Here is a 24,175-nt window from a genome sequence, read left to right on the forward strand (position 1 = left end):
CTTTTGAACAAAGGAAAATTGGTGTTTTTTGTGCTTGTCAGACATGAATGTTCCAAAGCACCAGAGTTGCCAGGTTAAAGCATAGTATGAGGCTTCACTGCTAGGATAGTTCAGTCAATTTAATGAGTTTCTTGCTAATTTAGCTCCTTGAGCTGGCTTGTTGTGAGACCTGGTAGTTTACAGTCCTGGTGCAGCTTAAAGGCACAATCAGGTAGGATGGGAAGAAAGGCAGGAACATGACAATGTTCACTCTGATTGTTTTAAACTGAACTTGTGTGAATTTGTATAGTCTGAATCAAATGAACAGCTTGCTGCTGCTGCCTAATGGAGGTGGACTTGGGTCCCTCTTCCGTGCTCTTAGCTGCGCGTTGTGATGGCTCACCTTGAGCCAGCTCTAGGTGTGTCTGATCTCATGATAAACTAATCTAGATTATTAAAATGTCAGAAAACTAACCTGGCAAGAAAAAAAAAATCAAATTTTTCTGTTTGGATTAGCAGGTTTGGGGGACTGGAGGAGCCTGAGAACAGGTGGAAAGGGAGGAGGTTGTGTGTCTGTGAGGGGATGGTGAGAAGGAATGTGGGTGTGGAAAGGAACGAGGTAGGGGAAGAGGGGAAGGAGGAGGTAGTGCAGGACCTCTTGTTTCTGGTGAGCGGGCTCATTTCTGGGAGCTGGTTCTCCGGCTGCTGCATTGGACAGTGCATTGGTAACTCAGACGCACAGTTTTGCACAGCAGTGTTCAACGTCTAAGCTTCTGTACTCCAGACCTCTGCATCTTCTTTTGTTTTGAAAAAAGTGTTTCAATTAGGCTATTTCTCATCCTTTGTGCCAGTACTGGTATTTTCTATGGAGTTGTAGTTCAGTGTTTTCATTTTTGATATGATCATAACTTGGGAGATGAGCTTGACCTTCTTCCTGTTATAGTTAGTGGAGTGCTGTTGAGCTCAACAGAAAGTTAAGCTAGCTAAATGTTAATTTAGATTATGTGATATGAGTTTAAAAGTGCAATAGCTATTCCTTACTGACTTCTCACCTACAGGATCTTATTCCACATTTGTATTAACCTGAGGTAGAAGTCTTTAGGGAATTACTGACTTCATAGACAAGCTGTTTTCATTCAAAAACAGATGCAAAAAGCTTCAGTAGCATGGTCAAAAGACATTTCTTCTGGAGCAGCCTGACTTTTTGGAGGCTATGAGAAGAGGAAGGAAATGGTTGGAGTTCTAGCATGAGGCTTGAACCCTTGGCATTCAGTCTGGGGTCTGTATCCTATGCAGGGCTTTACATGTGAGTTAAGCAGGAAGAAGCCTGGAAACACAAAACGTTGCTTCCTGTAGCTCTTCCCCATAGTTGTCCCTAGTGTGTGCGTTAGGGTGGTTAATGTATTGTACCAATACCAACTCAATTAAACTCTTCTTCTATATTTCTGCTGGTTTGCTTCTGTTAACTTCTGTGAAGCGCTTTCACGTTTTTCAGGACAAGTGGGAGAATCCTGCAACAGTAAATATTTTTCTAGTGAGATCTTCTAGTATTGGGCAAGGAGCCAAAATTAATATCAAAAAGAAACAGACCTTTTGGTGTATGTTTTTTCTTATCTGTTTTCAGTAGATGATGCTTTTGTTTGGTAGAAAGAATGTCAGATTCTTTATTCTGAGAAACCTGCCTAGCAGCTACCTCTTCTACTTGACCACTCTTTTCTCTCTCACAGTATGGAATACTTTTTCTGAATCAAGGTTGTGTTGGCACTACACCTGTTTTTTAAACAAACCCCAAACTGAACTGAAACAGCCTGTTAAACTGAACAGAAGCTATCTGCTCTTCGCTAGGCTTTTTTTTGAATGTTTTATGTCAGTTACTATAATTTAAATTTTGTTTTAAAAATACTTCTGCAAACTGAAGTCTGCTCCTTGTGGTTTTCTGTGGAATCTACTGTGACGTGCTTTCTCTTGGGCTTCTGGCAAGCAGGAAGTGGAGGAAAAAGAAGTCATAAACATCTGTCCCAATCCAGTTTTATTTATTACATTGCCTTTCAGTCGCTTACTGGTGTAAAGATACTACTTGAAAGAGGTTTCTAAACCAATAACAGGGAGCAAAAAGGCAGTTCACAGGCAGCAGGGTAAAAGCCAGTCATTTTATCAGCAGAAGTTAAAACTGAAGGTTCGGTGACCCCCCATGCAGCTAAAGAGAATCACATTAATATAATTTAGATGTTGCTGGGAGAAAGCTTTACATGTTGGCCTAGAGAGGTACTGTTGTTGGTATTGGGAAGGAGATGTGTGAGGGTATAATAATACGTTCAACTTTTTCCTCCTGGTTGCTTGTGCATGGGAGCCAGGAATGGAACAGCATGCTCACTGTGCCTTTCAGCAGCACGGCAGGTTGGAAGGGCTTCCCATTCACAGTGTATCATCTGAACAGAGCAATGTGAAAATGCAGATGCCTGAGTAGTCTAGAAATAGCTTCCCGGAAGGGATTCTGGTCTCCTCTCCACTTGTGCTTTGACATTAAACCTGGACAAGAGTTCTCAAATTTTTCATATACTTTCAGTTATTAGCATGGGGTTTATGGCCATGGAGTATCTGGGAATAATCCATTTTCTGAGTATCAGTGACTGGGATGTTTAGAAAAGTGTTAGCTGAAAAGGTGACTGGAATAGGACAGAATGGGCAAAAACAAGAATCAAAAAGAGAGATGGTGAGAATGGAATGAAAAAGAATAGACCAAATTTAACAGTGTGTTCAGATGTACTGTGTTTGGGAAGAGTAAATTGTGACTCCAAAGTGATGGGAAAAGGCAGAAAAAACACCTTAAAATTATATATATTATAGGAAGGAAAAAGGTGAAGTCAGGAAGCGACATGGTTATAACCAAACATTGAGCCTATATGATGGTATTCATTGCCTATTAATAGGATGCTGATTTACGAGTTTACAGTGACATGTATTCCTGTTATAGCCCTTACATCGAAGACCTAAGTGGTGACCTTAAGCTCTCTTTGTCCTGTGAGACTTATTTAGGGAAGATCAGAATACAGGGATTTTTGTACCTGTGGCAGAACCATCTTCTTGCGTGATTGGTATTTAGGTTTTTCCCTCTTCCCTGGCCTACCATTTACGTGATCGTGTAGCTTTTGCGTAGGCACAGAGTTCCACACGACTAGGGCGATGTAGTTTAAAACAAAATAGCTTTTGTTAAGTTCAGTGTGATTGGATCAGCCTTGTAGGCAAACTCTTTTCTTTGAGGTTTTTTAATATCTGCAGAAGACAATGTTTTTCATACTAAAGTCTGCTTTCCTGTATTTTCTTTTAAATCAGATTATTGGAAGAATTTGTAAATCACATCCAAGAATTACAGGTAATGGATGAAAGGATTCAGAGAAAGGTGGAAAAACTAGAACAACAATGCCAGAAGGAAGCAAAGGAGTTTGCCAAGAAAGTACAAGAGCTGCAGAAAAGCAACCAGGTAAAATCTGAAGAGTATAGTCAGCGCTAAGCTGTCTGGAGTGTTAAAAGCATCACATGTTCTGTTAACGTTTCTTGGTACAGCGTGCTACTGTTTGAGATAAGAATAAAGAGGGTTTGATGGAAAACAATTTCCCCTGTCAAAGGGGGCTTATCTGCATGTTCCATTAATGAGCGTTAGCTGTTCTGAAAGTAGCAAGTCTTCATAACAGTTTAAAGGAAGACCCTCAACTTTAAACAGTTGTGTGTACTTAATTAATGGTTCTGAGATAGAGCTGATCAGGAAAGCTGATCCTGCATTCACTGTGCTGCTTACTGAAGTACAGTAAATGGAAATCCTGAGGTCTGTGTCTGTGTCTCTGTTCTCCCAGGTCGCCTTCCAACATTTCCAAGAACTAGATGAGCACATCAGCTATGTAGCAACTAAGGTCTGTCACCTTGGCGACCAACTGGAGGGGGTAAACACGCCACGGCAACGGGCTGTGGAGGCTCAGAAGCTGATGAAATACTTTAATGAGTTTCTGGATGGAGAGCTGAAGTCTGATGTTTTTACAAACTCTGAAAAGGTAAGAGCTGTCAGCGGGATGAAAGCAGTTCAAAGCAATAAGCAGTACTGCCCTAATTACAAGCTGCTACCATGACTTACTATGGTCAGACTTCAAACCAGTGAGTGACTGACTTGTTAAAGTTTCATTGTTCTGAAATGTAAATTAACAACACTAGGCTGCAGATTGCTGATAAAGCATTTGTATTCAGGGATGCTTAATGTGGCAATGTTGGCATTTTTCATTTTCTGAAATTATCAGAGATTTGAGAAATGCTGGGAGGGCAACTTTAAAGTGCATACAATATCTGTCTCTTTCCTTTGAACCCCTTGCCTCAGATCCACCCTGTAATGCAGAACGTTTCTGAATACAGCTTCTTTGTGAAACTTTACTCTGTTGGGTCAGTCCACTGGCCTTGGATACCTTTCTGTCACAGCATGCCTTTGGGCTTTGTATAGTCCTGTGGTTATGTCTCCACCCTCTGAATTTAGACGAACCAGGCAGGAAAACTTCAAAGAAACGTTACAGCATGTTGTTTTTCTTACGCTTCAAGAGTATTTTCTTGAAACAAATATAATCTGAAAGGTGTGGCTAATAGAAATAATGTAAAGGAGAGGTGTCCAGCTATCAGCAAAAGGGCACATACTAGATTTCCCTATGCAGTGTGAAAGATAAGTAAAGTTGTGTTTTGAGTTGTGTCCTGAAGAATCTTCCCACTCTCCTTAAATCCTGTGCAGTGCTATGATTGTAGTCAGAAAGAAATTACAGTATGTAGGAACAGCAAAAACTTGGTTTGCCCATTCAGCAAAAAATACATGTTTGAAATGCAGCTCATAAAGAACCCGAGAATGGGTCAATAGTCATCCCCTCTCTGCTGAGCTGAACCTATCTCTCAGGGAAACAAAAAACAAGTGTCTTCATATAGTTGTATTCACACAAAGTCAGTTGCATAGTAACTTGACTCATGGTCTGTGGATATATGGTAATTGCCAGTTGATAGTTTGTTCTAATCCAAGAGGGAACACACAAAAACTTCTCTGACTTCCAAGGGAAACAAAAAGGTTTCAATGTAACAGAAGTTTTCCATGGACAGCCTGTTCCCTGTGCGCATGGGTTTTTTTTTTTTTTTTCCCTAAGTAGAAAAAAACTATAAACTTTAAAAATATTTAGTGGCAACGCAGTAAATAATGAAGCAAAAGAGACCTGTGTGTTGTCTGCTGAAGACTCTGATACAGAATTCAACTTTCACTTTTAACTTAAGTTTTGTCATACCTTCTGTTGGAGGATCTGAAAAAACTGGTAGATAAATTGGGTGCACCTGGAAATTGATAAGCAAATTTAACCTTTATATACTCTGAAGAATAATAAGATATTCAGCAAATCTGGAGGAAGACAAATGTAGTAAAGGCTAGAAGCCTTAGGGCAGTCTGCAAAGGAAGGATGTGGGAACACAAACAAGGTTTTCTGGATACAAGTTATCTTACAGAGATTAATTTCAGTGAGGTGGGGTTTTGTCTCCGAGTTTAAACAGTCAGTAGTAGTAGTGTATATGAAAGAACCTGCCTAGACATGTGCTCTCACACCTTAAAGCATCTTTGAAATAAAATAGCTCTAAAGTATGAGAGAGTAACAAATATTCTTAAATGTAACACCTTAATGCTTTGTCAGTGTCTTCTGATCTTCAAACTGATGTGGGTTTTATATAGTGTTTTGGAGGTGGTCACAAGTTTTTGTACTATGCCATCCTTCCCAAGCGTGGGTTTTTCTTAGACGCATTGAGAGCAGGGGATACTGTGAGAGGAGAGGCAGGTAAAGAATTAGAATGCAGTAGTTTCCTAGGGAATTAATATTTTTCTCTGTAGTGTCAGTTCTTAAAATCTGTTAGATTCCTTTTTTTCCCCTACACTCAAGTTACTGCTTCCCACATTACTTTCTCCTAGCCATACTGAGGGATTTCTAATGTAGCACCTCTGACGTATTTTTCTTGCATGTTGTCCTATGCTGTGTTCTGTGTGTCTTCATCCTCTGACTTCTTATCATTTCCCTTGCACTGCTGCCTGAACAGTCCCTCTCCTGTCCTGGAGAGTCTTGCAGTGAGCAAATCGCAACTATCAAAATCACACAGCAGCTCACTTGTTTATCATGGGACAGCACTGTCTTCTGTTCGATGTTTACTGTTATTCTTACGTACTTTTCTCCATTTGTATTCTGTACTCGACATTATTCCATTATGCCTTTTAACTTGTTCATAAAAATACTTTGTCTTAAAATTCTATCTTGCTGTTATTTGTCCATGATTTTTCTGATTTCCCCCCCCCCCCCCCCAATACACGTTATGGCCTTTAAGTCGTATTTTACAGAATCGATATTTATGTTTATTTAATAGTTTACAGAAGCCCGATGCAATCAAAACCAAACTATGGCCAGATTTAAGTAGAAGCCATGGAGAACTGATTTGTCATGGCTTCTGTTGCGCATAAGAAAAAGCTCTGGATTCAATAAAATCTTAGTTAACAGCTATTGTGTGAAGAGGAGACAAAGAAAATGTTGTGGTTTTGGGGTGTTTTTTTTTTTTTTGGTAACATTGGTGAATAACTGCAGATATATAGACTATTTTAATGACGTTAGTATTGATCAGAATTGTTATTTAGGTGTTATGGTTGCTGTGAACTGATAGAAATAACTTCTGTTTCATTGGATTTATTTGAGGAGTGGAGCTGCTTTTGACGTAAGAGGCTATTGCAAGCCGACAGTTCAAAACATAAGCTGCTCTTCATAAGCAGAATAGATACACTTTGAGAGCCTCCGTTTTTTTGCTGAACAGCCAACCTAGTGTGATGCCTGTGCTCTGTATTCCTACCTGTGTGTTGTCTTCTAGCCTTGAAAAGTTTTCATCCCAGCCTGCTCTAAGTAGTGGGAGAATAGGGTTTTATTACCTTTGTCGCTCCAGTTCCCTGGAACACGCGTAACAGGAAAAACAAGATAAACTGCATGTTCTCCATGTTCTCTGTTGCGACAACTTACAAAGATTTTGCTTGAACGTAGTAGCTAGGGCTTTCACTGCCCTCTTTGAGGTGCCTTCCGGTCACCAAGACAGCGTAACGCCTGTAAAACGGTCCCGGAGCTGTGCCCGCTTGGGCCAGTCAACACCGTACACATAAAAGCACCGAACTCGGCTGTAAGCAGCTGTGTCCCCTGCGCTTTCGAAAGTGGCGATTGGTGCTTTCTGTAGTTCCTCAGCCTAGCGAAACACTCACGTGGAGCTGCTTAAGTGCACTCTCCCTGCTGATTGATCATGGAAGAATAAATGATAACAGGTTTTGCCATCCAGGACAGAGCAGAAATGTGCATGCTGCGTGAACTTCATTTGTTAGCTTTTTGTATGTGTGTGACTAACCATATTGTGTAGGAACACGATTAGCTATTGCTCATCTTGATCTTTGCTTTGGACCTCAGAGTTCATAATTTCTAATACAGCCTCCATTTCTCCTTCCTTGGGGGAATGTGAGCTACTCCAGCAATGCTCTGCCTCGATCCCCTTTTTCCCATTCCTCCCCTCTCCATGCCGAGCATTGCCGTGGCTTTTTTGGACACAACTATACAGCTAATTTCACCAGTTGCAAAGAATTCCCCAATGCTTTTTCTGCCATGTCTGAAAGGGGTGCTAGCCATCTCACTTCCCAGTTCAACAGAGATCTTTTCTGGTAAGGTGTGTGTCAGTAAGACTTTTATCCTACTCCTTTGTAAAGTATAATGTGCAGTTCAGCCAGCTCTATGTTACAGGTGTATATTTTACTCCCAGAATAATGGGAGGATGCAAATTCTCATGAGGTTGCTCTGGCCGCGTTCTGATCTAATTGGTTCCGAGGAATCTTTGCTCTGCCAACCTGTATAGCTCTGTTGGCACAGTGCAGCCCAGGTAGCTTAGACACCTACACAAACATGCCCAGTGTGACCATACAACAAGAGGGTTTTATCATGTTTTGACCTGTATAATTTTATGTTTAAAAAAGTATATACCTTAAGCATCATAAAAATACATAGAGGAACGTAAAGGGTGTGATCTCTTCCACGTGTATATAACTCAACCAGCTTTAGAAATAGGAACTATATGTATGCAAATTGGACAGTGGAGAGGGAGGAAAGGAATAGCCTACAATCAAGCCTTTAATAATTCTGTCCTGTTTTACTCTTAACAGATTAAAGAGGCAGCTGATATTATTCAGAAACTGCATTTGATTGCACAGGAACTGCCTTTTGACAGGTAAAATGCTATCTGAACATCTTTAGAAAAAAGTAATCTTCACATAGCTATAATTTTCTGATGCTTCCCTTGTCTGTTTTTTTGGTGCTTTACTTAGTGATTCATGTAGTTTTTAAGATGGATTGTGTGCTTATTGCTCTCTCCTCTGTTCTCAAATTCGTGTTCATGCACTCGTATTGTAGGATCATCTTTACATACACATCCTAAACTGCTTAACTGACTTTTAATGGGATAATTTTGCTGTGCTGACTTACTGCTAGATTTGAATTAGATGCTTGTAGGTTTTTATGGATATGGAGCATGTAACTTTTCTGTCGTCTTTGTGTTACATGTTTTCATTTTTAAGTAGAGTGCCTGTTACTCGTGATCTAGGGTGCCTGTGATTTCTCTCGCGATGTGGATTTGAATTTAATCATGGTATTTTTTTGTTGTTAACAGGTTTTCTGAAGTAAAATCAAAGATAGCAAGTAAGTTATCTATCCAGTTCCATCCGTATTCCTGTATTTAAATTGTTGAAGATGATTAAAGTATGCAGTACTGTCAGTATTAGTTTTTGTCAGTGCTCGTATTACATAGCCTGATGGATTTTGGTTGTTATCCCTTTTCCTCTTCAGGTAAGTACCACGATTTAGAGTGCCAGCTAATTCAAGAGTTCACCAGCGCACAGCGGAGAGGTGAAATCTCCAGAATGAGAGAAGTAGCAGCAGTTTTGCTTCATTTTAAGGTAAAAAATGGAGGGTTTAAATTTAAGTACCTAAATAAAACCACCACAGTACAATAAGTGAACATATTTGCACAAGCAAGACCACCATATCAGATAATACAAGTAACTAAAAATACATGTTCTGTTTGATTCCGTGGGGTCAAGTGCAGGGGAATAAAGGAAGCAGATGAAGGGAGGCAGTGTTGGTAGAGAACATTTTAAGATAACCTTTTCTTGTATGTGTGGGAACTGATTTACATGCTTGAGAAAGTGTTGAAACCTGTGATGTATATCCATGTAGACGGTGATGAGTGAAGTTATGTTAGGTTTGGGACAAAAATAGTTTGAAAGAGTCTATACTTCTGATGAAAATTTTTTGTCAATAATTTTTTTGCAGATGTTGTATTTCATTGATTTCATTCTATACTGAAAGCATGGAGAACCTGCTTTAACACTGAGTTGTTTTTCTCTTTCCATAGGGCTATTCCCATTGCGTTGATGTGTACATAAAACAGTGTCAAGAGGTAACGCGTTTTGATTTACACCTGTCTCTTTGGGTGTTGATTTATTTAGCCGCACAGGTGATTGTAAATCTATTACAAAATGTGCTTCTTAAACCCCAGGGTGCATTCCTGAGGAATGATGTCTTTGAAGATGCAGCCATCCTCTGCCAGCGAGTGAATAAGCAAGTTGGAGAAGTCTTTAGCAATCCAGAGACTGTGCTAGCCAAACTCATTCAAAATATCTTTGAAGTTAAACTTCAGGTAATTTTAAGGGAATCGGTATATTTATTGGGTAATTGTAAGAGGTCATAAGCGTATTTGATTTCTTCTGTACGCCCCCTACCAAGAACATGCCAGGAAAAGAAGTTTCATATTTAATAACTAATCTGTTCATTCTTGGAATTGGGCTTCATGGGTGAGGTTAGGATTGAATAAGTGAAAATAACTTCTGTTGTGAATACTGTCTGGCAGCTAATGCAATATTTATGTGAAGTCTGGAATTGTTGAAAATATTTTTTCCATCCTGCAAATGCACTCACTTAAGTGTGTCAAGTCAAGAGCATGACCATTCGGTGCAAAAAGCAATTTCCCTGTAGTTGTTGTTCCCTGTATAGTGTAGAGATTGAGCTTGTCTTTCAGCCCCAAATTTGGGTGTCAGTTTTGACTTAGTATTTTATGGTAAATAGTATTTTTATCCAAATACTCAATGACAATAAGGCTCTAAGCTTCTATCTGCTTTGTGTATGTATTATGATAAGCAAATGTCTAAGCATCTCCTTTGCTTACTGTCAGCTGTAGAAATGCCCTTAAGCCTTGGGTGCTTTTGATTGTTAAGAAGAGGGGATTTTGTGTTTGTTGGTCAAGCATGTTTTCAAAGCAATCTGTCTTTTTGTCTTTGCTTCACACACTACTGCTTTGTATTATTAAATAATTTTCTTCTAAAAGATGCATTTAACTCTATCTTTAGGTAATGCAGGATCTGTGCATTAGCGATTTTAAAACAAAGAATATACAAATTACCTTTAAGACAAACTTTGCAGTAGTCTAGCAAGTATTGAGTATGACCTGTGGCTGATAGTTATTCCTCTAACACATGTACCCAAATTTTGCAGAGCTTTGTAAAGGACCAGCTAGAGGAACACAGGAAATCAGATGCTGAACAGTATCTTAAGAATCTCTATGATCTATATACAAGGTATTTATATGTTGATAATGAAATTACTGTTGTATATATTCCCTTGTAATAGATTGATTTATTATCAAGACGTAGGAAGAGAAGCAAAAAAGGTGAACTTCTTCTAGAAGTTGACAAATTATTGTGGCCGGTACCCTTTACAATGATAGTTTTCCTAAAGAAAACTTAGAATTGCCATTATTATTTTTAATGGGAAGTATTTAGTATAGTGATCTTTGAGAGTAATCTCAAAACTGTGCAAAAGCCAATCCTCTGCATCTCACTGGCGATTTATTTCATTTCAAGTGTACTCTATGTAATTAAACCTGAACGATGCGGAATTCTTTACTTAACTGTAAAGCTGCTAGAAGTCTTAATGGCAACCAGGATTCTGTTGTGCTATGTACTTTACAAACATGTAATGCTGTAATTCATACAAATTCGACCTTTTTCTCCTCTCCCATTCTTTGTTTCTTTTGCCTAAAGAACTACTAATCTGTCGAGCAAATTGATGGAGTTTAACTTGGGTACTGATAAGCAGACTTTCTTGTCTAAGCTTATCAAATCCATTTTCACTTCCTACCTGGAGAATTACATTGAGGTGGAAATCGGTTATTTGAAAAGTAGGAGTGCCATGATTCTGCAACGCTATTATGATTCCAAAAACCACCAGAAGAGGTCCATTGGCACTGGAGGGTAAGTTTCTTCTGTGAAGTTTTGTACTTTGAAATGGAAGGGAGGCGATAAGGGGAGAAATGTGGTATCTGCCATGTCAGACGTACAGTGATGAACTGCAAAAGAGCAGGCTTCTAAAATGACCTACAACTTTTTATAATTTGCTATCACTTTACGTTAACTTCTGCTAAAAAGTGTATCGCTCTTGGTACATGTGAAAGGTGATGCATGATGTATATATGCTCATGGGAAATGAAAAATACCAGTTAAACCTATGTTTCAACTTAGGATCCAGATCCACAAAAGGACTGAAGCAAAATTAAGGTACCTAAAGCATGTATATGTGTGTATCTAAAAGCATACGTTTTTTTTCACCTGCCCAGGTCTTGTGGTCCCCTCCCAAGACCTAGGAAGGGGAAAAGATCATAGCAATGTCAGTGAGAAAGCTCTTAATGAGCCCAGAAGATGCAATGGACTTAGAGAAAGGTAAAACAAGACTTCATTATCCTCAGGGTAGAGAAACTCTAATAGAGGAGTAGTGAGAAGTGGGAAAGGAAGGATTAAAACATGTGTGAAGCAGAGGTGATAAGACTACTGCACCTTTCTAAGAGCTCATTGGTTCAGTATGTCAGGAATGAAAAGTGATTTGGAGAGAACAGCAGCAGCAAAGTAATTAAATGAATTTTAAAAAGTACAAAACAAAGATGAAAATTTAATTTTCTTGGGGAAAATTAAATTGATTGTAGTGACTGACTTTATGGGTTGTTTTATGCATGGAAATGTGTCGGAGCATGCTTGACTAAATCAGGACTGCTGAGATAGTGGATGAGAATGAGAGGATTTGTGGGCGTGGATGACATAGAAAGTTGTCATTAGTGTCTCAGAAGTACAGTGTGACAGTGTGTGTGGAGGCAACACTTTGTCTACAGAGCATAAGTGCCAAAAGAGGCCATTGAAATTACTGTTACCCCACAATGGGGAATAGCTGGTCCCATGGTGTGTACGTGCCATGGTAGAACACACTTGATCATGGGATCAGAGGTGGAAGTTTTGCATTTACTGACAATTTTTTTAAGCTTGCAAGACTGTCTTAATGCTTGCATATCCTAAATTGTGTCTTGGGTTCTGTTTTTTAAGTTAACATCTAAAATATCCTAAATCATGGCTAAATTTGAGCATCAAATCTTCCATTCTGTGAAATCTTCTTTTGATGTGTCTTTGTTCTAGTATTCAAGACCTCAAAGAGAGAATAAGGCAACGTACAAACTTACCGCTGGGGCCAAGCATTGACACACATGGAGAAACTTTCCTGTCGCAAGAAGTGGTGGTTAACCTTTTGCAAGAAACCAAACAAGCTTTTGAAAGATGTCACAGGGTAAGTTTGCTTCCTGTGATCTCCATTAATGATATAATTTTGTGCCTGAAATTAAATCTGGAGCCTCAATTTTCAGTTGCAGTCTGATAGGAAGAAAGGAAGGACATTATTAAATTAATTCTCTTTTGTATTTTTCACTGAATCAGGGTCATGGTGCAGGCTCAGGGTTTGCTTTTTAAAGACCAGAAAATACAACTAGATCCACATTTAATACTGTCTGGTTTTGGAAGTAGTGGGGAGTGTCAAACCTACTGTCTACCTTGCTTTTCTTACTAAATTAGACCAAAGACTTGAAAAACCTTTAGTGTAATTCTTTTTTCTGCTTCAAGAATGTAGAGAATAGTTCAACAGTTGTTTTCCTGTGTCAAGTGCCATTTCCTCTAGTATTAGAGAATATCACCAATAAAATGCTGAGAGGAATAATGTTCAATATGTTTTACCTCAGTAACCCTCTACTGTTTTTCAATTGCATTAGTCTAACAAAAAAGTGTTTTCCTTCTGATTAAATCACTGGTTTTACTGCCCGTCAATTACTGTGTTTGATACTTCAATGCAAATGAAAACCCTTGAAATTTAATTGCAGACTTAAATGCTAGGGAATTTTTTATTTGCTAACTACACTGATTTGTAACAAATTTTAATGCCTCTAAGATTCTAAATAAGGTTAGTGCAGGAAAACTTAACGTTTTAGGTATTTAGATATTTAGAAGTTTTAGTGTTTTATATCCCTAGAGGGGCCAAAGATAGAACAAAAGAGAGATGCAGCACTGTTAGCTCTGCGTGCTGGGGTGGCCACCTTCTTGGTGGTGATGGTCAGTGACTGCAAGGCTAGCAGGTCGATCATCGTTTTTCTCAATATGGCAGTTGATAGAAATGGTTGTAAAATTCATCATATAAACTTCTTTTTTCCAGTCGTGCACAACTACTGTTTTGTTTCTCTTTTCCTGTTGGGATGAGAATTTTTCATGTTTGGTCTGAAAACAATTGTATGTGTTGGGGTAAAACCCAGTGCTCAATGGATCTTGGCGTATGAGGAGAGTCTTAGTATTACAGGTGTATCGTACATGGTGCTGAGGTTTCGTTTGTGGTCAGGACAACTCGCTGTGCAAAAGAGAAGTTAAATACGTCCCTGGCTACCTAATTGTAATCATAAATCATGTGACAGGTGCATGCAGACACGCTGTGAGTCCCAACTGTGACTGCTTTAGGAAAAATTAGTTGATCATTCTGAACATAACCGTATACTGCAACATTTCGGAGTGTGGAAATCTCTAATGGTGTTTTGTTGTTAAGGGGTTTTTTTGGGTGTTTTTTTTTTGGGGGGGGAATACAGCTGTAATATTTGGGTGTGTTGCTACATAAATTAACTTGAATTGCAACAGTAATCTTTCTTACTCCTAGCTTCATAAAGTCTTCACATAATTCCTTAAAAACCAAAGCCAGATTTCTTATGTGCAAAAGCCCTGTCATCTTGTTCTTTAGAAAAGGGATTTACTGACAGGTTGCTGTCCAAAATCCCGTGTTGCTTATGGCTCATGAAGGTACAGATGCTCTGTGTACATGTGGGCATGACTTCACTTAATAAAAATTGTCATGCTCCGTTGACACCAGCTGAACTGTGATAAATGTAGCTGGAGTTCAGGCTGTATTATTTTTCTGCAGTGATAAAAGGACAGCTGCAGTGGGCGAAAGTGAAGTCTATCTAACCCCGTGTCCTGGCTGTGACTCTGGCCGGTGGCAGAAGCTTAGTCAGAAAGAAAAAAGGCAGGGCATGGACAGAGTCTGCTTTTTTGTGTACATTTGCCCAGCATCCAGCAGTATACAGTTTAGGTAATTCCTGAGATTACATCTGGACAATTGTCTTTTAAGGACTATTAATTAATATCTTCCTTTATCATCACTATTTTTATTATTAGTAACTGTTTATACTTGTGCTTTCTGTAGCATCCTGTGGTATGTTGGCTTCGGTTTACTTGTTGATGCTGAAGGGTTTGTTGATACTAAAGGCTGTTCCTGAATAGTTCTCTGCATGGATACTTTTAATTTAGAATAAAATTCCAATTATTCTGGAATACTTGTTACATTTTAAGCTTATCCCCTACGCGATATCGGATAAACTTTCAAATGTATGTAGAACTGACCTTTAGGATAAATTATTTTTCTTTCTCTTTAAAGCTCTCTGATCCATCTGACTTACCCAAGAATGCCTTCAGAATTTTTTCTATGCTTGTAGACTTCTTATGTACTGAACACATCGATTATGCGTTAGAAACAGGCCTTGCTGGTGGGTATAGTATTTTTCTGAGCATTTCATCTCCTTGGCCTTTTTGTGCAGGTGATCTTTGTAGGTCCTTGCTGTGCCTTATTGATTGGCCTTGTTCAGAATGCATTGGTTAAATTAAATCAGTGTTTTGTATTTGGGAGTCAGCATTTAATGTTTTCTGAAGTGTCACTTCCATTTGGGCAGTTGATACACAAATGGAAACATGCTACTGTCTTCAAAAACGTTTGTGTCACAGAAACTGGGACATCAGCACTCCCTGCCTCTTTTATTTGTTCTCTGAGCCATAGCAGGAGAATATTTTTACATTACAGCTTAGTGTCTTAAATTTCATAAGATTTCCATGCTTGTTTGTATACCTGTGCATTTTACTGAGGGCCAGTAAGTAACAAAACTGCTTGTGTTAGAGAAGTTAAAATCTTGACAGTCCTACAGGAAAGCATAAAACTCGTGTTCTGAGGAAACATTTAAATTGGCTGCTCCATTTTGCCTTTAGAAATTTTAAATGCAAGATATTTCTATGCTTATTCCGTGATATAGCTGTGAGAAGTATTCTATATATGGCACCATGGTAAATTTTTGAAACTCTAAGCCTGTGATTAAAGCATTCGTGGAAAAATTCTGCATATTTAAAAAATCATCATGCTAATTATAATCATTACAATCCTAATGAAACCTCCTTTGCTTCAGGCATTCCCTCTTCTGATTCAAAGAATGCAAATCTTTATTTCTTGGATGTTGTCCACCAGGCCAATACTATTTTCCATTTATTCGACAAGCAATTCAATGATCATCTGATGCCATTGATCAGGTACCTTATTCTGATTCTCATTTACTTTTGTGAGCGGTCATTTTTGGTGAAGAAAGCAATTTTTTTTCAGTCTTCATCTCTGTTAAGAAGAGTTTATGGTTGGAGTGGTTCAGTTTGATGTTGTGGGAAGGTAGTGTTTTAACGAGAGGGAGAAGAAGGGAAGTTAAATGAATTGGTACCTTGGAGAGCTAATGGGAGAGAGGGAGCTCCAAGAGGAGGATATCAGGAAGAAATTCTTCACAGAGAGGGTGGTGAGGCACTGGAACAGGTTGCCCAGAGATGTTGTGGATGCCCCCTCCCTGGATGTCTTCAAGGCCAGGCTGGATGTGGCTTTGAGCAACCTGGTCTAGTGGAAGGTGTCCCTGCCCGTTGCAGGGGGGTGGAACTAGATGATCTTTAAGATCCTTTCCAACCCAAACCATTCTATGATTCTATAAGAGGATTGATAGGAAGGAGAGGCAAGTTGCTCCTTAGAGACCTTGCTGCTGCATTACAGGTCAGGACTACGGGGTGGTTGTGGCTGCATCTGGCACTGAGCTGGAAATATCAGGGCTGATGAGATTCCTGGGGTGCCTCACAGGCTCTGCAGAAAAAGCAGCTGGCCGTGCCCTGGGAGCCACACGTCGGCTACAGGACAACTGCGTGTTTTGGGGAGCCTGGGCTGGATACGCCTGAGAGAGAGCGCACCGATGTGCTGTGAATTTGTGCACGTGAAGAGCTGGGTTTGCTCGCTCACCTGGCAGGGGCTGGCAGCACCTGATGGCACTGCCCATCAGCACGTTCTGCTCAGCATCGGGTGGCTGTTCAGGCTGTTGGATTTGTCGTTCTGAAGCCAACTGACTCCATCTATAATAGCCCTTTCTGATGGGATGGGAAATATTCACAAAATCCTGTTGTAAGTAGCAGACCCAGCAGATAAATGTTTTGAAATTTTAACACTGTCACACCCCCACCCCTTTATGCTGTTGCAGTTCGTCACCTAAATTATCTGAATGCCTTCAGAAGAAAAAGGATATCATAGAACAAATGGAAGTGAAGCTGGATATGGGCATTGATAGGCAAGTAGAGACTTAAACTTTCTGTTAATGACTAGTTCTGGTAAGACTCCTTTGTGACGTATCTTAGCTTTCCTTTTAAGGATGAGTTATTTCTGAACACAATTTTTTTTTTTTTAATTCATAAGTATGCATTATTGTGTATAGGAAAGTTAATTTTGTTTGTTTAGAGGGTCATGTTTTCCAGGTCAGATTTCTGACCCATAAATAAGGACGTAAGGATGTTAAAGGATTTTGATTATGTGCAATAATTCAGTTTTAACTTTGCTGTCTCAAACTACTTTTTCTGCTTTAAAGGAGGGGAAATGATGATTGAAATGAAAGGCTTGCAGGCTTTCTGTTAGGAGCAAAGTTTGACAAAAATAGGTTAGATGATTTGCTTGAGTCTTTGCAGTGCTACGGATTAGACCTAGTCGTAGAAGTCTGCAGACCTGGAATAATTCGGATTCTGACATTGACTTGCTTTGAGGTTGTGACTCATTTAAGCTTTATTTCCATTTCACCAAATAAAAATGAGAGGATAGCTATAAAAATTGTAAATTAAAATCGTAGCTGTTTTGCAGAAGAAAATAACAAGCTTAATGTGTGGCAATGGAGCTGTTGTGTGATGCACTTCCTTGGTCTGGGAAGCATGTAGTGTTCCCATGTTTCAGGGTGGCATTAGTCAACCTAGAACATGTTGCCTACATGTTCTGTGCCTGTTTTCTCTCTGCAATAATGGAAGTAAGCCATTCTGTGGGTAACAAGGGCTACTCTGGAAATCATTATTGAGGTTTTTGTAAGGATCCCGCCAAAGTGGAGAAGGATGAGAACAGCACTGTGTAGGTGTGTCCTTCTGGGTATCTTCTGCAGAGAGGAAGAGCTTTGCTACATGTGTTTTCTGCAGGTGCAAAAGGAAAGGTGGAGATAGAGGATGTGTCAGTGGCAGTTGAGATTTTAGCTGTTCCTGCTGGAAGTGACCTTAGAGGCTTAAACACAAAATTTTAAATACATGAACCATGGAGGCCATAAGCTTAGATCTAGCCACATATATATCATACACCCACAACATCAGAAGGATATAGACTGGGTGGAACAAGTCCGGAGGAGGCCACGGAGATGGTCAGAGGGCTGGAGACCCTCTGCCCTGGGGACAGGCTGGGAGAGTTGGGGGTGTTCAGCCTGGAGAAGGGAAGGCTCCGGGGAGACCTTATTGCACCTTCCAGTGCCTGAAGGGGCTACAAGGAAGCTGGGGGGGACTTTTTACAAGGGCCTGTAGTGACAGGACAAGGGGTAACGGGGTTAAACCAGAAGAGGGTGGATTTAGGTTAAATATAAGGGATAAATTCTTCCTGGAGAGGGTGGGGAGGCACTGGGACAGGTTGCCCAGAGAAGCTGTGGATGCCCCATCCCTGGAAGTGTCCAAGGCCAGGCTGGATGAGGCTTGGAGCAACCTGGTCTAGTGGAAGGTGTCCCTGCCCGTGGCAGGGGGGTTGGAACTAGATGACCTTTAAGGTCTCTTCCAACCCAAACCATTCTGTGATTCTATATCAGTCATCAGCATAGCAATAGTAACTGTTTGTGTAAAATAATGAATCTCTGAGAAGTGATAGGCTTAGGAGAACAAGTCCCTGTTGGAAAATGCTACATTTAAACAAATGTTTTGTGGATGGAGACTTCAAAAACATTTGTGCTTTGGCACGTAGGAAAGAGATTAGTTTTGAGATGAATGTTACTTGTGAAGTGTGTTTGTGTGCCTGTTTACATGCTGCTTTGTGGTGTCACTGATGCTGTTGAGCGTTGTCTTGCTTAAAGGGATGATCTAGTTTAAGAAAATAAAAGCAAATGTTTAAATGTTGATGGCTTCAACATTACCCAGCCTGTAAAAGTCCAATAGCAGCTTCTTGAATGGCATTCACAGCAATTGTCTACCCCTGTAAAAATAATTTAGTAGCCAAACAAAATTGGTTGAACTGATTTTCTGTTTGTGTTCTGTATAAACAGCCTTCTGGGAGTATTTGGAAATTGGGGAGAATGCAAGATAAAATTTCTTTACACTTCTGTTGGTGTGTGGATTGTTGAGTGAAGCACACCTGAAGTGCAAGTCTGAGGTTTATGCATAGATAAGAAGGTTTTTACCCTCTTTGGATACATATATTTTTCTCCCCCTCGTCCCAGCTTGAATCCTTGTTTTCTTTGGGGAGGTTGGAGGGATGAGGAAAGTAAAGAAAAGGCAGGGGGGTGGGGGGGAGAAGAGAGATGGGGAGGTTCCTGGCAAAGGTAGGCACTGGGAGAGCAGCCTCTAGGCTGCTTTGCTGTTTGACCTTTGGTTTGGACTTAGAGTAAACCAGGGCCTTGACCTTCAATAATCTTCAGAAAAGATAAATCCTGTGAGGGAGAAATAAATGACACTGTAAAACTCAGATTTCTGACAACAAGAGAAATACCAAGCTCTGGCAAAGGAAGAGGTTTTTCTCCCCCTGCCACCCCCTTCATTTTCAAAGTGTTTTCTGATGCTTCCTTCTGAGTAATACGCAGCGTGATCTAATTCCGCTAAACTCTTAGAAAGCTGAAGGAAACATTCCACATTCTCCCTGCATTGAAGAATTATATCCAGTTTCTCTGAAAAGCTGGATTTGAATGGATTACCTTACAATTAATGTGTTCCCTCTGGAACAGCTGGCCAGCATGCTGTGTGCTGTATGTGGAGGGGAGAGTTTGTAGGGTTGTTGGGGTTTTTGTGGCTGATTCTCTTTTTTCTTATTGCTTATGTAAAATCAAGTGTATCTTCTCTATAGAATGGCATTGCAGCTTCAGAAGAGCGTGTATGTGTGTGGGCATGTCTGTTGAATGAAATATTTCCTTTGACATCTCCTGGCACCGCTTGCTTCTTAGAACAAATGTGTGCTTTTAGCGTATCTTCTGTAGGTTTCTCAAATGTTAGGTAGTGGGGGGTTTTCCTCATCGTTTTATGCTGCTGGCTTTTGTATAGAATCATTTTAGTATCTGTCAATAGAAAAATCAAGGAAAAGAAAATGTTCCCTTCAAAAGCCAATCTGTATTTCTAACTTTAAAGGACACTGAATTGTATGATCGGACAGATGAAGCACATCTTGGCTGCAGAGCAAAAGAAGACAGATTTTAAACCAGAAGATGAAAACAATGTTTTGATTCAATATACTAATGTAAGTAAACCTGCTCATCAGTGTAACTTCCAAAGCTCATGAGTGTTGCCGGGTACAAGATGTTTGTTAGCAGTGCATTAGACATGTACATTTGATTGACTTCCTTAGAGACCCCATTTCTCACTAAGCATCTCTGAACTCTGGTGTGGACTCTTTCTTCAAGCTGACAAGGAACATCAGCAGTTTTGTGTCTAGTGTCAGCCAAAAATCAGTGGGTGCTGGTTAACTCTCACATTCTTCCCCTCCCAAGAGGCCCAATTTGGAACAAGGGTTTTAGCTGGTAATTAGCTTTAAGCTATCAGTTTCAGAAATCAGTTATCAGGTACTCTCCTGTTGCTGGGTGCTTCTCCCCTTAGAATGGCAGGAGCACGACACAGCATCACGCGTGTGGCATGAACATTCTTTGCTGCAGAACTGTTGTCTCGGTCACCGAATCTGTCTGAATCCCAGCCTGTGGGCTGCTGAGAAGCTGTAGTGCTCGTTGCACTGGGATCTTTTTAGGGAACAGTGCAGTGAGGAATGGAGAACCAACTACAGTCACTGGGAAGAAGTGAGAGCGTTGCCTGAATGCCTGCAGCCAGGTGGGGATGGGAGAAGTGGAGCAGTAGGATGTAGAGTCTGGCAATACGTGGGAAGGGTGAAGATGCCTGCACGGCTCTTAATTTGGGTTTGGAATTGCAGCCAACAAAAGGTTTTTTAATCACTTCCCCCTCCACCCCCATCCCTTGGTTTATCATTGTTTGAATCAAAAGCCCAAATGAAACTGTTCTATTCTGAACTGATACAAACTATAACTTAATCAAATATTGTCTTGCATCTTTCTACTCGCATTTTTGCATCTTTATGCCCAAATAAAAAAACTGTTGGGAAATGACCCCTTTCAATGATGTGTTGTGGGAAGTTTAGTGATTAATGTTCAGCTTACGATGTCAAAGCTTGGGAAGAACAGACTTCTGGAAAGTTACCCAATTCTTTCTTCTTTTTGGTGTAGGCTTGTGTTAAAGTCTGTGGCTATGTTAGAAAGCAGGTGGAAAAGATTAGAAATTCCATGGATGGTAAGAATGTGGACACAGTTTTGATGGAGCTGGGAGTTCGTTTTCATCGACTTATCTATGAACACCTACAGCAATATTCCTACAGCTGCATGGGAGGCATGTTAGCGATTTGTGACGTGGCTGAGTATAGGAAGTGTGCCAAAGACTTCAAGGTAAGCGTGTATAGGTTGGTGATGTACAAATGTATCAAAATTAGTAGCAGGACTCTTTTTTTTTTTAATTTAATGACATTTTTTTCTTCATAAAAATAGGTTGCTTTTGTTTGAACGTCATCATTTTGTATACTGATGTGTTATATTCCGTTATTATACCAGCAGCTCTTTATCATGCCCTAAAGAGCAGTTTCCTGATTGCATTTCTTGCTCACGGGCTGTGTGTATATATTGAGGTTTTGTGTTCTGTGTGTGACTTCACATGCGTCCATATCACCCCACTGCTCTGTGTGTGTATAATGCACACAGGGAGAGAATGGTGAATGTGAATCCTCTGTCGGGGGGAAGTATTTTGAAGATCTAGATGGACACTGTTATATGGCTCAAAGCAAGTCTAACTCCCAATATCTGGGGTTTATCTCTTTTCTCTTAACCACAGATTGCGCTGGTGTTACAGCTCTTTGATACCTTGCATGCACTTTGCAATCTTCTGGTTGTAGCCCCGGATAATTTAAAGCAAGTTTGCTCAGGAGAACAACTTGCTAATCTGGACAAGAACATCCTTCACTCCTTCGTTCAGCTGCGTGTTGATTATAGGTCTGCTCGTCTTGCTCGTCACTTCAGCTGAGAGCGTGGAAAGAAATGTTGTTCCCTTCGGGCAGGCCTCAGATGTTAGAAAGCACAGGGAGTGACTCCTTACCAAACCTTTGTGGGATAAGGACTGTTGAGAATAAAGCAGCAGCCGTAATTAAATGTGACTGTGTAGAAGGTAAACACGTAAAAATCTGATTATTTCATGTAGGCTGAAGTGCTCCCAGTGAAGAATTTCTCCTACTTGCTACTGATTTTTTTTTTTTTGGAAGAATTGGAAACACATCTGTTCTGGACAGCAAGTGGTGCATTGAAAGTATTTTAGTCTTCAATACTGAATTATCAGATACCATTTGTTAGACATGAACCACAGAGCATAGCGTAGGTAATGGATTACATAGAGTAGACCAGTGTAACAACATTCTTCATCAATTTTAATGACTTAGACTTCAGCACAGCTAATCATAATCAAATTATCTTTGATTGGTGTTTCTAAGTCATTTCTTTCATTTAAAACCTTATCCTGCTCAATGTAATTTCTTGCTCTAATTAATTAGCTTGGAATTAAATCTTTGAGATGTAGGAGTAAAAGCAACACTCCCAGAAAGATGTAATTTATTCATTGCGTAGCATTCTAAACAGAAGTGGTGAAAAGTTCTGGGTTGGCTTTTTTTGGTTTTTTGGCTTTGGTTTTTTTGTCCCTAATAGTCAAGGGCCCACTGGCACATACTGGCATTGTGTGATCTGATACTATTGTTGTTTGATACCGGGGCGCTGAATTTTGTATATGCTTCTAAAGTAAATGCAGCTGCCTTGCCTAAGGCCTTCTTATTACAAACTGAAGGGGTACCCATGGTTGGGTTTATAGCAGAGAACTTTATCCTGGCTCCTGTTTTCAATGTACATAAATTCAAATTACAATTGGAAGTGAAAAGGATAAGATGTAGCTCAGTTCTTTGTATGTGGGAGGAATGGCCAGTGACTCTAGCAACAACCTAGAGTTGAAAATTCCCGTGCTGAAGGTAATTGATCCTCAGTGCCTGAGCAATATAAAATGAAATGCGCAAAAGCTGCTCTTCCACTGATCATAATTTTAACATTGGAGACAGGCTACTTTTGTGTCTGTTTTGCTCCAGCCTTTATTCAAGGTGTTTCTGAGATGGACCTGTAGTGCGCACACAGTGAATTGAAGCAACAGTCACGTTTGAAACATCTGGGGTAGTTTTACCACAAGCAGTTGAAAATTGTTGTAAATAGACGTTTGTTCAGAGGGAGCTCTTGTGGAAAACTGTTTGGAACTGCTGTGGTTTGTCTTCAGTCTGACTACGCCATCCCTGAACAAAACTTCTGTAACACGTTTCTGCCGTGGGCTCAGCGTATGTTATGGGAACTTCTCCCTCTCCCACCTTCAGAGCAGCATTTCTATAAATTCACTTTATGGGTTGGTCAAATGAAATTAGTCTCCTCTTTCTTGTAAATGAATTCCCAAGTGTAGTTGGTACTGACAGACTTGTGTGGAACTTCTCTTGGTTAGATGAAATTCTTCTGCTTCATTCTATATTTAGCAGAGCATTCTATCAGTAAACAAGAGAACACATGCCAGACTGTCTCAACGTACGAAGGGAGACTGGCTGCTTTGAGCTGCTTAGCTCGAGTCCTTGACCATGGCAAAGCCACGAAGCGTTTTGGACACTGGAGGAGGCACGTGCTGGTACTGCTGCCATTTTTTTTCAAAAGCTCTGATGTGAGTTCAGATGATACCTCTCTGTTACCTCTGTAACTGAAAGCCAACAATTTTAAGGCTGTGGTTTTCTTAACCAATACAAAACCTTTCTACAGTAAAGTGTCAATTTGTAAACACTTCAGAACAGTGAACATCATCTTAAGATTGCAGGTCGCAGAAGTGCTTCAGAATTTGTTGTATGACTGAATCATTTTAAGGTGGTGTGAAATGTGTTTACCATATTTCTTGCTCTATTAGCTGTGTTTTCCATGCATATGCTCAGTGCAATATTTTCATGATGCCTGTTAACAGGAGGCAGCAAAAAGTAGGTGAATACTTAAACTTAGATATGTAAACTCTTCCTAAATAAAAAGAATTCCCGCCAGACGCTTTTTTCACTTCATTTCCACGTTCTTCAAATATCTTTATACTCATTTGTATAAGCCCTTCTATTTAAAAAAAAAAAAAGAATAAAAGTAATTTTACTGACCAAATTTCTCTCGCGTGAGCTTTCCCATTCCCCTTCCTTTAAAAAAACCTCCCAATGCACACCAAGAGTTCCTGTTTCCAGAGAACACCACGTTGTCAGGAAACTCACAATACAACTTGGATTGGGATGGGGCCGGGAACTATAATTTTGACATA

General features: G+C 40.0%; 1 protein-coding gene across 1 annotated transcript in view; it reads left to right on the forward strand.

Moving 5' to 3' along the window:
- EXOC5 (exocyst complex component 5) overlaps positions 1-22,067 on the forward strand; it is a 22,336-nt gene extending 269 nt beyond the window's left edge. The window contains exons 2-18 of the mRNA XM_010154503.1: positions 3,313-3,460; positions 3,831-4,025; positions 8,204-8,268; positions 8,707-8,735; positions 8,883-8,992; positions 9,451-9,495; positions 9,595-9,735; positions 10,587-10,669; positions 11,135-11,344; positions 11,612-11,647; positions 12,551-12,698; positions 14,874-14,982; positions 15,670-15,790; positions 16,762-16,848; positions 19,901-20,009; positions 21,001-21,216; positions 21,656-22,067. Coding sequence (XP_010152805.1) covers positions 3,356-3,460; positions 3,831-4,025; positions 8,204-8,268; positions 8,707-8,735; positions 8,883-8,992; positions 9,451-9,495; positions 9,595-9,735; positions 10,587-10,669; positions 11,135-11,344; positions 11,612-11,647; positions 12,551-12,698; positions 14,874-14,982; positions 15,670-15,790; positions 16,762-16,848; positions 19,901-20,009; positions 21,001-21,216; positions 21,656-21,844 — 1,998 coding nt within the window. The 5' untranslated portion in view covers positions 3,313-3,355 and the 3' untranslated portion in view covers positions 21,845-22,067. The remainder of the gene's footprint in view (positions 1-3,312; positions 3,461-3,830; positions 4,026-8,203; positions 8,269-8,706; positions 8,736-8,882; positions 8,993-9,450; positions 9,496-9,594; positions 9,736-10,586; positions 10,670-11,134; positions 11,345-11,611; positions 11,648-12,550; positions 12,699-14,873; positions 14,983-15,669; positions 15,791-16,761; positions 16,849-19,900; positions 20,010-21,000; positions 21,217-21,655) is intronic.
- Positions 22,068-24,175: the final 2,108 nt, after the last annotated feature.

This window comes from Eurypyga helias, unplaced genomic scaffold, assembly GCF_000690775.1.
Source record: "Eurypyga helias isolate BGI_N326 unplaced genomic scaffold, ASM69077v1 scaffold18526, whole genome shotgun sequence".
NCBI lineage: Eukaryota > Metazoa > Chordata > Aves > Eurypygiformes > Eurypygidae > Eurypyga > Eurypyga helias.